The sequence below is a fragment of the Ailuropoda melanoleuca genome, chromosome 6, assembly GCF_002007445.2.
Source record: "Ailuropoda melanoleuca isolate Jingjing chromosome 6, ASM200744v2, whole genome shotgun sequence".
Classification (NCBI taxonomy): Eukaryota; Metazoa; Chordata; class Mammalia; order Carnivora; family Ursidae; genus Ailuropoda; species Ailuropoda melanoleuca.
Window position 1 is genome coordinate 6555904 of NC_048223.1, and position 12884 is coordinate 6568787.

Consider the following 12884-nt stretch of genomic DNA (forward strand, 5'->3'; position numbering starts at 1 on the left):
TGGTGACTTTCCCAAAAGCAAAGAAGGACATGGAATTAAAGCATACTCTTCAAATTCCTAGATAAAATTTTATCATAGAAGAGACACATTGGAAAGGAAGGGGAACTAAAATGGCACTCGTGCTGTCTTTGGGTGGCAAAGTCAATGGTGTTTTTTTCTTGTTCCTTTTTTACATTTTCTAGATTTTATTTAATGAGCATGTATTTCCTTTCTCCTAAGGGAAATCTTTACTTAAAAAAAAAATTAAGAAGAAGAAGAGATGGTGATCAAAAATGGAAACACACCCAGCTTGAGAGAGAAAGCATCAGTTTTCATTTCTTGGTGTGGGTTAGGGTTTCAGGTGCTGATGCTGAACTCTTGCTTCAAGCTTTGAGAATCCGTGAGGAGTGCACAGGACCCCAGGCACTTGGGCATTTTTTGTTCTAGACTTCTGGCTTTTTGTTAGCAGGCAGTTTTCGTGGTATTCCTCTCGTCTTTGATGTCCCAGCACTTCTCTAAGTGGCCCTGCTATTGCATTGTCTTCTTTCAGACAACTACCAGCTTGGTATAACTAATAATTATAGTAATAATTATAGTTGGTCCTGGTGAGATAGCCAGATGAGTTAGCTACAAAAGAACTGAAATGTCTATCTGGTTCAATATATTGGATAAGGTTACTGAAATATGGGAAGTGTATCTAACAAATAAAAAGGTATTTCTTACCTACAGTTAATACTAATCATTCTTACAGGCAGTTTCGCCCCCAAAGCTCAACATAATAAAATGATTTCACGGTGTTTTGGTTTGGTTTCGTGTTGCTAATTAAATTCCTTACTTCATGGTCCTTATTACCATCAATGGCCTACACACTGAAGATTTTTTAGGATCAAGTTCATTTTTTTTAATTAAACTTGTCTTTATATCTTTTCTCATGCCTGAGTCTCTGTATTACGTGTTAGAATCCTGGCTTCTCAGAAGAATCTTTTTCAATTCTTAAAGGTCCATCTCCACGTGAAAGGTGGGTGGCCTGTTGCTCTGAGGCATTCACCTCAGGTTTGCTCCTCTTTCCTAGGAAAGTACCAGCTTACACACTGCTTCTAGAGGAAAAACAAAAGGGGAAGCAGAAGAACCTTTTCCCCAGTATGTCCAGTAGGAAAGTTCTGGGAGAGCCCTCTGACTGAACAGTCCTTGGTCATATGTTCCATCCAGGGTCTGGAGGAGCAATGAATGAAATCAGTGATCCTGGCTGGACAGCATAAGTCTGTCTACCACACCCAATGTCTCCATGTGCAAGGAGTATTCATGGTCCTGAGGGAGGCTCTGACGGATTGGCCCGCGGTATTATTGAAAGTGTGAGCCTTCTAGGCAGGCTAGGTTCAAATCCCGATATTTCATTTACGCAATGCAGGTTTTGGATTAGTGGTTAACCTCTATATACCTCAGAATCTTCACCTGTAAAATGGTGATAATCATTCTCACCTCATAGCATTATTGAGAGAATTAAATGAAACCTTATTAGAAAGCACTTATCACAGGTTCTGTGTATAATAAGTACTCAGTAAAAGTTAGGGATGATGGGGATGATTCATTATGAAATGGCTCCATTGGATCAAGCTTCATTCCAAACCAACAAAGAGCAGCTGATTCCTTTGCCCAACGTGGGCAGGTGAGTGGAGCTGGTTTCATTCAACATATATTATATTGCCTTAGCACACTTTTAGATAAACACCCCCGTGGGGCTCTTTTCCTCAGCAAGGGCATGCACGGAGATAGGTTAGTTGAACTTTGTGGATCCCTGTCATGGGCATAAATATTTGTGCCTGCCCGTTATTTTTTGAGCAGTCTTTTTTTTTTTTTTTTTTAAAGATTTTTTATTATTTATTTGACAGAGATAGAGACAGCCAGCGAGAGAGGGAACACAAGCAGGGGGAATGGGAGAGGAAGAAGCAGGCTCACAACAGAGGAGCCTGATGTGGGGCTCGATCCCACAGCGCCGGGATCACGCCCTGAGCCGAAGGCAGACGCTTAACCGCTGTGCCACCCAGGCGCCCCTTGAGCAGTCTTTTAATATTGGGGGGAATTTCTACAGTAAATGGCCCTTTCTCCCACAAACAGTTGAATTCCTAGCCTCTCTTGTAGCTGAAACACACTTGTGTGACATAGACATTACCAATCATATACGCTTGCCTGAGACTTTGAATTTAAGAATTAACATGAAGAAAGACGGTCTGTGATGAACTTTCCCTCTGTAGGTGGCAGCAGAGCTATCCGGCCTTTGGGGTAGAGGTGTTACAAGGTTTAGTTTCCCAGGGCAGAAAAGCATCTGATGTGCTCATAGCCATCACGATTGCAGTAAGTTGGAATACTTCCATTATTGCTTAGTCTTGGTAGCAGCAATGGTAACCGATTTCTCACTGGACCATTTCAGAAGCCAGGCTTTGGCCATCAGCCTTGACATGGTTTCTTCAGTGCTCTTGATGCTTATGTGAACTACCTTCCATTTTAAAATGGATCCCTTTTATGGCCTGTACTAACCAGAATGATCTCAGTTGTTTGTGGCTAAAAAGACTAATCAACGCAATTCCCTTCCAATGTTTTATTCTTGGGATGAAGTGGGGAGGCGTACTTCCTAACGTATGTTACAAACATAAAAAAAATCGAACTAATATTTAATTCTAAAAAGACTTGATCATGAAAATATTTACTAATGAGTCTGTGCACAGGAATGCAAAGATTATGGGGAGTTCCTAAATGTTGACAGTATCCAAAAAGCTGAATTCAGTAGAGGCACTTCTATCACTAAAGGATTAATATCATAACTCTGCACTACTATCTTCCTAAAGAAAGTAGGGGAGGGGCGCCTGGGTGGCTCAGTTGGTTAAGCGTCTGCCTTGGGCTCAGGTTATGAGCCCAGGGTCCCTGCTCAGTGGGGTGCCTGTTCTAGGCCTCTGCCACTCCCCCTGCTTGTGTGCACACCCTCTCTCTCCCTGTCAAATAAATAAAATCTTTTCAAAAAAATTTTTAAAAAGAAAGTAGGGGGAATTCCAGTTTGATGGTTTTGCAGAGCTACAGATGTTATGGAAATATCATGAACATTGTATTGTCATTAGGGCTGCATAAAAGAATTTCCACACTAATTGCTTTCCAGATACTTTTCATTCCTTTAATACATCTGTAGCACTTATAAATCTAGAGCCCCATGGGGTGCAGCTGGAGTAATGTCACTTTCAAGGAAGCACAGACCACACCTAAGTTCCAGATATGGCTCCTGCCTCAAAGAACAATGGGAGTGATCCAAGGACAGAGTCCAGCCCCTCATCATCTCCTCTCCCACCCTCTCCCCTTCAATCTCATGCACTGCCCTGCACTGTTGCTCAGGCACCTTTCAAGTTAATTGTAGATTGTCCATATTGTACTGGAAAAGGCCACTTAAATTTTACTTAACACAGGCTCCAAATTTTCATAGTAGATACTGAAAAAATGTTCAGGATTTTATCTTCAAAAATGGAACTGGAAATTCAAAAATTAATTTTGTATTTAACAAAATCTCACTTATATTTGCACCTATGTGCCAATTTTCATAAGGAATGAACAATGAATCAAATGTGGATTTTTTTACCATAATTTTCCCTGCAAAAATGCATTCTAGCAAGATACAAACATCCTTTCCTTCACTCTTGACTTTTACAGCACTATAAAAAAAATTACTTTTGAGGATTATCCATCATGACCAAGTGGGATTCATCCCTGGGATGCAAGGGTGGTTCAACATTCGCAAATCGACTAGTGTGATAGATTATATCAACAAGAAAAAAGCCAAGAATCATATGATCCTCTCAATAGATGCAGAAAAAGCATTTGACAAAATACAGCAATCCTTTCCTGATTAAAACCCTTCAGAGTGTAGGAATAGAGGGTACATTTCTCAATCTCATAAAAGCCATCTATGAAAAGCCTACTGCAAGCATTATTCTCAATGGGGAAAAGCTGGAAGCCTTTCCCTTAAGATCAGGAACACGACAAGGATGCCCACTCTCGCCACTATTATTCAACATAGTACTAGAAGTCCTTGCAACAGCAATCAGAAGACAAAAAGGGATCAAAGGTATCCAAATCGGCAAAGAAGAAGTCAAACTGTCTCTCTTTGCAGATGACATGATACTCTATATGGAAAACCCAAAGGAATCCACTCCCAAACTATTAGAAGTTATAGAACAATTCAGTAAGGTGGCAGGATACAAAATCAATGCCCAGAAATCAGTTGCATTTCTATACACGAATAACGAGACTGAAGAAAGAGAAATTAGGGAATCCATCCCATTTACAATAACACCAAAAACCATGCGTTACCTTGGAATTAACTTAACCAGAGACGTAAAGGACCTATATGCTAGAAACTATAGATCACTTTTGAAAGATATTGAGGAAGACATAAAAAGATGGAAAAATATTCCATGCTCATGGATTGGAAGAATTAACATAGTTAAAATGTCCATACTACCCAGAGCAATCTACACTTTCAATGCTATCCCGATCAAAATACCGAGGACATTTTTCAAAGAACTGGAACAAATAGTCCTTAAATTTGTATGGAACCAGAAAAGGCCCCGAATCTCCAAGGAACTGTTGAAAAGGAAAAACAAAGCTGGGGGCATCACAATGCCGGATTTCGAGCTGTACTACAAAGCTGTGATCACAAAGACAGCATGGTACTGGCACAAAAACAGACACATCGACCAATGGAACAGAATAGAGAACCCAGAAATGGACCCTCGGCTCTTTGGGCAACTAATCTTTGATAAAGCAGGAAAAAACATCCGGTGGAAAAAAGACAGTCTCTTCAATAAATGGTGCTGGGAAAATTGGACAGCTACATGCAAAAGAATGAAACTTGACCACTCTCTCACACCATACACAAAAATAAACTCCAAATGGATGAAAGACCTCAATGTGAGACAGGAATCCATCAAAATTCTAGAGGAGAACATAGGCAACAACTTCTATGACATCGGCCAGAGCAACCTTTTTCACGACACATCTCCAAAGGCAAGAGAAATAAAAGATAAAATGAACTTATGGGACTTTATCAGGATAAAGAGCTTCTGCACAGCCAAGGAAACAGTCAAAAAAACTAAGAGACAGCCCACGGAATGGGAGAATATATTTGCAAAGGACACCACAGATAAAGGACTGGTATCCAAGATCTACAAAGAACTTCTCAAACTCAATACACGAGAAACAAATAAACAAATCATAAAATGGGCAGAAGATATGAACAGACACTTTTCCAATGAAGACATACAAATGGCTAACAGACACATGAAAAAATGTTCAAAATCATTAGCCATCAGGGAAATTCAAATCAAAACCACACTGAGATACCACCTTACGCCAGTTAGAATGGCAAAGATAGACAAGGCAAGAAACAACAATTGTTGGAGAGGATGTGGAGAAAGGGGATCCCTCCTACATTGTTGGTGGGAATGCAAGTTGGTACAGCCACTCTGGAAAACAGTGTGGAGGTCCCTTAAAAAGTTAAAAATTGAACTACCCTATGACCCAGCCATTGCACTACTGGGTGTTTACCCCAAAGATACAGACGTAGTAAAGAGAAGGGCCATATGCACCCCAATGTTCATAGCTGCATTGTCCACAATAGCCAAATCATGGAAGGAGCCGAGATGCCCTTCAACAGATGACTGGATTAAGAAGCTGTGGTCCATATATACAATGGAATATTACTCAGCTATCAGAAAGAACGAATTCTCAACATTTGCTGCAACATGGACGGCACTGGAGGAGATAATGCTAAGTGAAATAAGTCAAGCAGAGAAAGACAATTATCATATGATTTCTCTCATCTATGGAACATAAGAACTAGGAAGATCGGTAGGGGAAGAAAGGGATAAAGAAAGGGGGGTAATCAGAAGGGGGAATGAAGCATGAGAGACTATGGACTCTGAGAAGCAAACTGAAGACTTCAGAGGGGAGGGGGTGGGGGAATGGGATAGGCTGATGATGGGTAGTAAGGAGGGCACGTATTGCATGGTGCACTGGGTGTTATACTCAACTAATGAATCATCGAACTTTACATCAGACCAGGGATGTACTGTATGGTGACTAACATAATATAATAAAAAAAAACATTAAAAAATTACTTTTGAGGGGCGCCTGGGTGGCACAGCAGTTAAGCGTCTGCCTTCGGCTCAGGGCATTAACCCAGCGTTATGGGATCGAGCCCCACATCAGGCTCCTCTGCTGTGAGCCTGCTTCTTCCTCTCCCACTCCCCCTGCTTTTGTTCCCTCTCTCGCTGGCTGTCTCTATCTCTGTCAAATAAATAAATAAAATCTTTTTAAAAAATTACTTTTGAAAAATTATTATAGGGTTTCTTCATTTTTTCACGGGCTCCCTCTTAATATTTTGGCATTAAAAATCATTCTTTTTTGAAGGGACTTTGGGTCAGCAACCTTCTTCAGCTTTTTCCTTCAGTTAATTGTTCATTGGAGTAACTCATCCAGGTCTTCATTTGTCGAAAACAAAAACAAAAACAAAAACACCCCATCATCTTCCCACTTCTTTCAACATCATTTGCATCTACTTTATAAATTCTGGATCTTTTACAAGATCAATACTGCACTATGGATTGAAAGTGCATTGTATTTACATTGCATTTTCAGATGTTTGCAAGGTTGATGAATTGACCAGAGACTAAGCAACAAAGATGTTGACATATTGGGCCTAGCTAGATGCTAATATTGTGCAGCAAGAAATGTTTGAGTGGGGACTAATTTTATAAGTGGTCGGTTCATTGGTGAATATTTCCATATTTCCATGACTTTGATTCTCTGTGCAACCTACTTAACTGCAAAGATTGGGTAATATGTACTTTGGATAGTAAGGATCACGTCACCTACCACTCTGCTTTTCTTTCTAAAATCTACCACTGGGCTTTTGTCCTCTCTACCCCTGTCCTTTACTATGGGCTGGAGTTCTTTGGCTCCCTGCCCATTATGCATCACATAAGTCCAAAAATCGGTCTCACGGAAATGGACCTTACACACACTTTCAAAGTCCACTTGGGTCTGTCTCAATTTTAACACATTAAGCTTCTCAGGACATTTAAGGTTTATAATTTTGGTCAGAACTTAGTTCCAAGTCAAATACATTTTTCTAAGAGCAAATAATATGGGTTTTAGTAAACTTTTTAAATCATATGGTAACATCAATGTCTTCCTATGTGTCTCAAGAACAACAGAACCATCAGTGTTGGAACCCTGACTCTTTAGTATGGATATGAACACAGTCATCAATCTATAAATTAAGAAAAGAAAGTACTCTTGCATATTTATGTTCAAATAGTTTTCTATGTACTGAGACATGTTTAATACTTTGTTTTTGAATTTTAAATTTTGAAAACTTAGCTTAGTCCTAGGAATGAAGTATTTTCTGGCTATGATGACTTCAAATCATTACCAGAAAGTGAATTGAGCAATATTTGCACATTATGATTTAAAACTTTGACTTTTTAACAAAATATCATCTAAAACACTTATGCTGTTGGATAGCATATTCTTGAAATGTGTGCAAAATAAACAATCATTTATTTTCCTTTTTGCTGTTTTAAAGCAATTTTTATTGGGTTGAGGGTATAGGTTTCAGGATATAATGTAGTTTGCCAAATTCTGTAATCCTTTCTCTTTTTTAAAATGTCATTCAGGGTGTGGTGCCTTTGGAGAAATTTTTAAAAGTTGTAGTTCTTGGTCTTTTTTTCCTTCATTTTTTTCAAAAATAGTAAGATAATCTAAACCCCACAGGGAAATTCTGGTTCCTACTCTTGGCTCCAGGGTTCCCCCACTATTAAAAGACGGATTATTCCCTGTAGCTAGTTTTTACTTATTACTTATTTTCTTGCTAGGAGTGTTTACATTCTTAACATTGTAAGCTCATTATTAGAAATGAAATCTTGATAAGAACTATTTTAATGGGGTTTTTTGGTTTTGTTTGTTTTGGTTAGAAAGGTGAAAAAAATTTAGAGCGAACAGCACAGATGAGGCATCTAAATTCAGTCATATCCCTCTTGTGGTGGTGTGGTCGTTGAATATCTCAATGAATCTATTCTGTTCTTGTTTTTCTTTTATTAATCCCTAGTTATTGGAAAGCACTTAACAAAATAAGAGGTTTAAAGTTATTTTTCTTTAATTAAATAAAGGAAAGCCTTGGTTCTACAAGGCTGGAATTGTTCTCTTAGAAAAACAAATTCTCTGTGAATCTTAACTCATCAATGTTACAGAAAGAAATTGTTAGAAAAGATCTTTTAAGAACAGAGAGATGCCAGCAGAGAAACACCATTTTCAGAACAGAACATGGTGAGATCTGATGATTTGGGTTCTGTCTTCATTATCTGACATAGTGAATGACAATTCACTCACAAATCGCTCGGCTGAAAATACAATTTTAAATCCCTGCACAGTAACTGTCTCCCTATTCTCGTACACGGTAAAAACAGAGAAGAATCTATTGAGAGAGTGTTTAAAGTAAAAGGATAAGAGCAGGAGCTAAAATATGATAGACCCCCCCCTTCTGCTTCCCCCTTTCCTTGCCTTGGATCTGTGTGTTTGAAGGCGACAGAAATAAAGAGGGAACCCCAGTTGTCCAGCAACCAGAAAGCGCTAAGACATTTTTCCCCAAAAGCACTAAGGAAAAACACTCCCCAGAGCAAGCCATGACCCCCTCTCCGTGAATCGTCTGTGGATCCCGAAGCCAGGTCCCGCTCGGGTACCACTCGGCAGGGGTTCCCCTCTTCTCCCCACAGGCCCTGCGGGCGGGATGTGACAGGGGCTGTGGGTCCCGGGATGCGAGGGAGGAGACGCCCGCCCGCCCCAGGAGAGGAGGCGGCTCTGGCCTCGGAGCCGCCCCCTCCCGCCGCCGGAGAACAAACGGGATATTCAGCAGCGGCCTGTGGCTGCCAGAGCAACTCCTCTGGGGAAATTAAAGCGTCGAGTCAGCCTGCACCGTAATCGCCTTTAAAAGCGCCCCCACCCGCCTGCCGCGCACACCCGGATACCTGGGCTACCCCGCGGCTGCGTGCGTGTGTGAGAGAGAGCGACAGAGGGCGGGGAAGCGAGCCGGGGCGTGTGCGGCGTGCGAGGCAGTGTTTCTGTCCGCGTGTGTCGGAGTGTGAGCCTGGGGGGTGCGACCCGGTGTGTGTACCGGCGTGCGCGCCGGGGTGGGAGCGAGCCGCGCGCGTCTACACACGCCATGAGGGGCGCGGGCGCCTGGGCCGCGCTCTGCCTGCTGCTGGCCGCGGCCGTGCAGCTCTCGTGGCAGCAGCCCCCGGAGAGGTAACGCGACCCCCGCCCGGGCTCCCTCTCTCCCCGCCTCCGTTCCGCTCTCCTGCAGGCTCGCCCGCGGTTTCATTCCAGGCGGGTCGGGGCGCCCGGGAACCCGGCGCGCGCCCCCGCGCTCACCCGGGCTCCTGTGTCTGCTGCCCCCGCCGCGGGCCGCCCCCAGCTCGGCCGCGCGCCCCCAGCTCGGCCTGCCCGAGGCCCCCGCCGCTGGCCCGACCACCACGTGGCGGCGGCTGAAGCTGACCGGCGCCTCCTCTCCCCAGTGCTCCTGCGGCCGGAGGGAGGCACGAGGGCCCAGATCCGAGGACTTAGCTTTTTTACCTCTGTTTTCCTCCCCCGGGAGGCTCGGCGCAGAGACGTAAAGCCTAGGGGAAAACCCTAGTGGCGCGGCGCGCGGGGAGCCGCTCCCGGAAAGTTAACTCTTCGTCAGCCTCCGTCAGAGCTGCCCGCCCGCCCAGGACCTGGGCTGGGGGACGCGCCCCGTGGCCGCCTTTGCCATCTCCCCTTCCACCTCCATCACCAGCAACCGCTCTTTATAAATGGGAGGCTCTGCCAATGGTCAATGATTTTCAGAAAAGGGGAAATTAAAACTTTTTTGTATTAATCAATTGCTTGTCTGTCTTTAAAACCATGTACCTCACCTAGCTCTCACCTTCTCTCTCTCACTTCCACTCCCCCGTTAAATTTTCCACTTACCATTTTCCTATAAGCTCCTACCACTACGTGGAGCATTTGATTGCTTATAGATGGATGGATAAATAGATGTTGTGTTATTAGAATGGAGATAGATGGCAACTGGACTGAATGTTTTATTGGACTGTAATTTAAATATTCTAAGAGCTAGGAAGTATTTCAAATCCCTTATATGGTGCCAACATTTATTAGTCAATATTAACTTTATCCATATTAAGAAGCTACACCTTTCTGAAGTTGACATTAGATTGTTAGACCCAGTTTCAAATTGAGTTTCCTTCTTTTATTTTCCCAGACCTGTTTTCACATGTGGCGGCATTCTTACCGGAGAGTCTGGATTTATTGGCAGCGAAGGTTTCCCTGGAGTGTACCCTCCAAATAGCAAATGTACTTGGAAAATCACAGTAAGCATATTTTTTAAGGGTATTCTCCTGGAAGTGGGTATTGGAAACAGTGGAAGGCTGCTACATTTTTCCTCTGGTGTCAGGATTTGGGTAGGGGGCAAATGCCTGAAATAGTGAAATGTTGGATTTACCTCAACTATGTGGGAGATTTTTATTAATAGAACTAGTGGTGTCCTGCATTAGTGATTAGAAAGGGCACAAGATAACAGTTGAAGGAATAAATTCTTAAAGCAGATGTGTTTCTGAAAACCCATTTTGATTCAGTTGAGTTTCATAGATTCTAAATTAAGGCTGTTTTCAAAGGCCTGTTGTAATGACTTTTAGAATCCAATTGTTACCTATGCCCTGCATAAATGTCTCCCAGTGGGGAATAGAAGTTAAAAAGGTAATGCTCATCCCTGACTACCTTATACCCACTGTGGGTAAAAAGGAAAAGAAGAAAGAAAAAAAAAATTCCCACCTAATGTCCCTGACTTAAAACCACCACTAAAGGCAATCTAAGAATAGAGAATAATAATAATTGTGGGGTAGGGAGGGAAAGTCTAAATATCCAACAAAGGCTGATAAAATGTCCATGTTGGTTAGTAATGATATAGATTCTGCTGAGTCAAGAAGTCAGATTTCCAGACAGCCATCTCAAAAAAGAAGTCTGGATTTAGAATCAGCTAGATTGAGTCATCCTTCCAGTCAGTATGATAGTGAGTCGTCTTCATTTTTTCATTGTTGGCAAGTTATTTGATAATTGAACACATTGGTTCACTGAGAGCGTTATTCAGTCAGATTGTGCTACCCACTGATTATAATTTTTAAAAGTAGCTACCTCCTGCTGAGCACTTAGCGTGTACTAGACACCACACCAAGTAGTTAACAAGCATAACCTCACTGAAATCCTTGAAATCTTAGAGTGAAACAGTTTCACTCTGAGAAGGTGACTATTATATCCCCATTTTATAGATGGGGAAGCTGAGGCCTAGCACAATCATGTAAATTGACTTGATCAGACATTTGGTAAGTCCAACTTTATGTAAAGTGAAACTGTTTTGCAGTGAGGCATTCCCATTGACGGGCAAATAGGAGGGGTCCCCCTCCTTAATATAAAACTTTGGCTCCTATGTGCATTGATACTTTCCTATAAAATATTGACTATCTGATGAACTGGTACAGATATCATTGTGTTATTGCAACACAAGGCGCCAGGAGAGAATAAGTCATAAAAAATAGCTTTGAAATATTGGTATTAGCATAAATGTGATATAAGGCTTCGAAGTAAACATGTAACTTGGTTTTCATATTATAGTTGTGTTTCAGTTGTAATTTAATGACTTTAAGTTATAAATGGTCCAAGGAAATAAATGACTGAAAGGCATCATGTAACTAACAAGTAGAAAGTCATGGTTGGCCATGTGTTTAGGGTATTATGGGCATTGTTGGTGTGGCATCAAACTTTGATGGGTGAAGGGCGTCCAATGAAAGTTTTCCTTGGTAAAGGAGTGGTATGCTTCAGGAGGGGCCTAACTACAATATTCTTATGTGGGGAGAAGGGAAGTATAATGGGTATTCTATTTGGATGCAATGTAAAGATAAGGCATATGGGCTCAATAGTCAGACTTCCCTGGGTTCAAATTCTCATTCTATCACTCATAAATTGTGTGATCAGAATTCATCTTTTTTAAACCTCGGGGCTGTTGTGAAGACAAAATGAGTTAGTTCATATAAAGCCCCTTGGCTCAGTGTCGGGTTTGTAATAAATACTTAATAAATGTTAGCCATCACTGTTATCATTTTCATTATCCTCATTATTGATGGTATTCATGTCTCATTCTTTCTGACCCTTGGTCAGTGTGGCAGATCACTGCTACCCCCTTACCTCACTGGCCAAATTGGGCTTGGCATCATCTCAAAACAGCTCAGACTTTTATGGAACGATCTATTTTGTCATCTATATCTAAGAAGAATTATTTCTATGTTGGATTCTCCTATAATCTTGCTGAAGATTCTGTGTGAGTCAGAACTGGGTCAGCTTCCAGTAACAGAGACCCAAAACAACAATGGCTCTAACAGAATTTTGGTTCTCTCCCGCATAAGGGGATCTAGAGGTAGGCAATCCAAGATTGGTATGGCCTCTTCAAGCCATTAGGCACTCTGTATCTCTGTCTCCCACTGCTTTGCCATACTCATATGTGTGCTTGAGTTCCAGCCATCATGTTTACATTTCAGCCAACAAAAAGGAAGAAAAGAAGAGCCTATATCTTCCCTTTAAGGACATTGCGCATAATTACATGCAACTCGCTCCTGACATTTCATTGACTGGTTCTTAGTTACACTTCTTGCTGCAAGAAAGCTGAGAAAAGAAGGCTTCATTTCAGGTGTCCATGTGCTCTGCTAAAATCCAAAAGTCTTCTTTTGAGTAAAAGTTTTCTATCAACTGTGGAAAGAAGGGAAAACAGGCAGACGACAAGC

At 41.8% G+C, this 12884-nt stretch overlaps 1 protein-coding gene across 1 annotated transcript in view; it reads left to right on the forward strand.

Moving 5' to 3' along the window:
• Nucleotides 1-8921: 8921 nt before the first annotated feature.
• PCOLCE2 (procollagen C-endopeptidase enhancer 2) overlaps nucleotides 8922-12884 on the forward strand; it is a 78556-nt gene continuing 74593 nt past the window's right edge. The window contains exons 1-2 of the mRNA XM_034661879.1: nucleotides 8922-9321; nucleotides 10316-10424. Coding sequence (XP_034517770.1) covers nucleotides 9239-9321; nucleotides 10316-10424 — 192 coding nt within the window. The 5' untranslated portion in view covers nucleotides 8922-9238. The remainder of the gene's footprint in view (nucleotides 9322-10315; nucleotides 10425-12884) is intronic.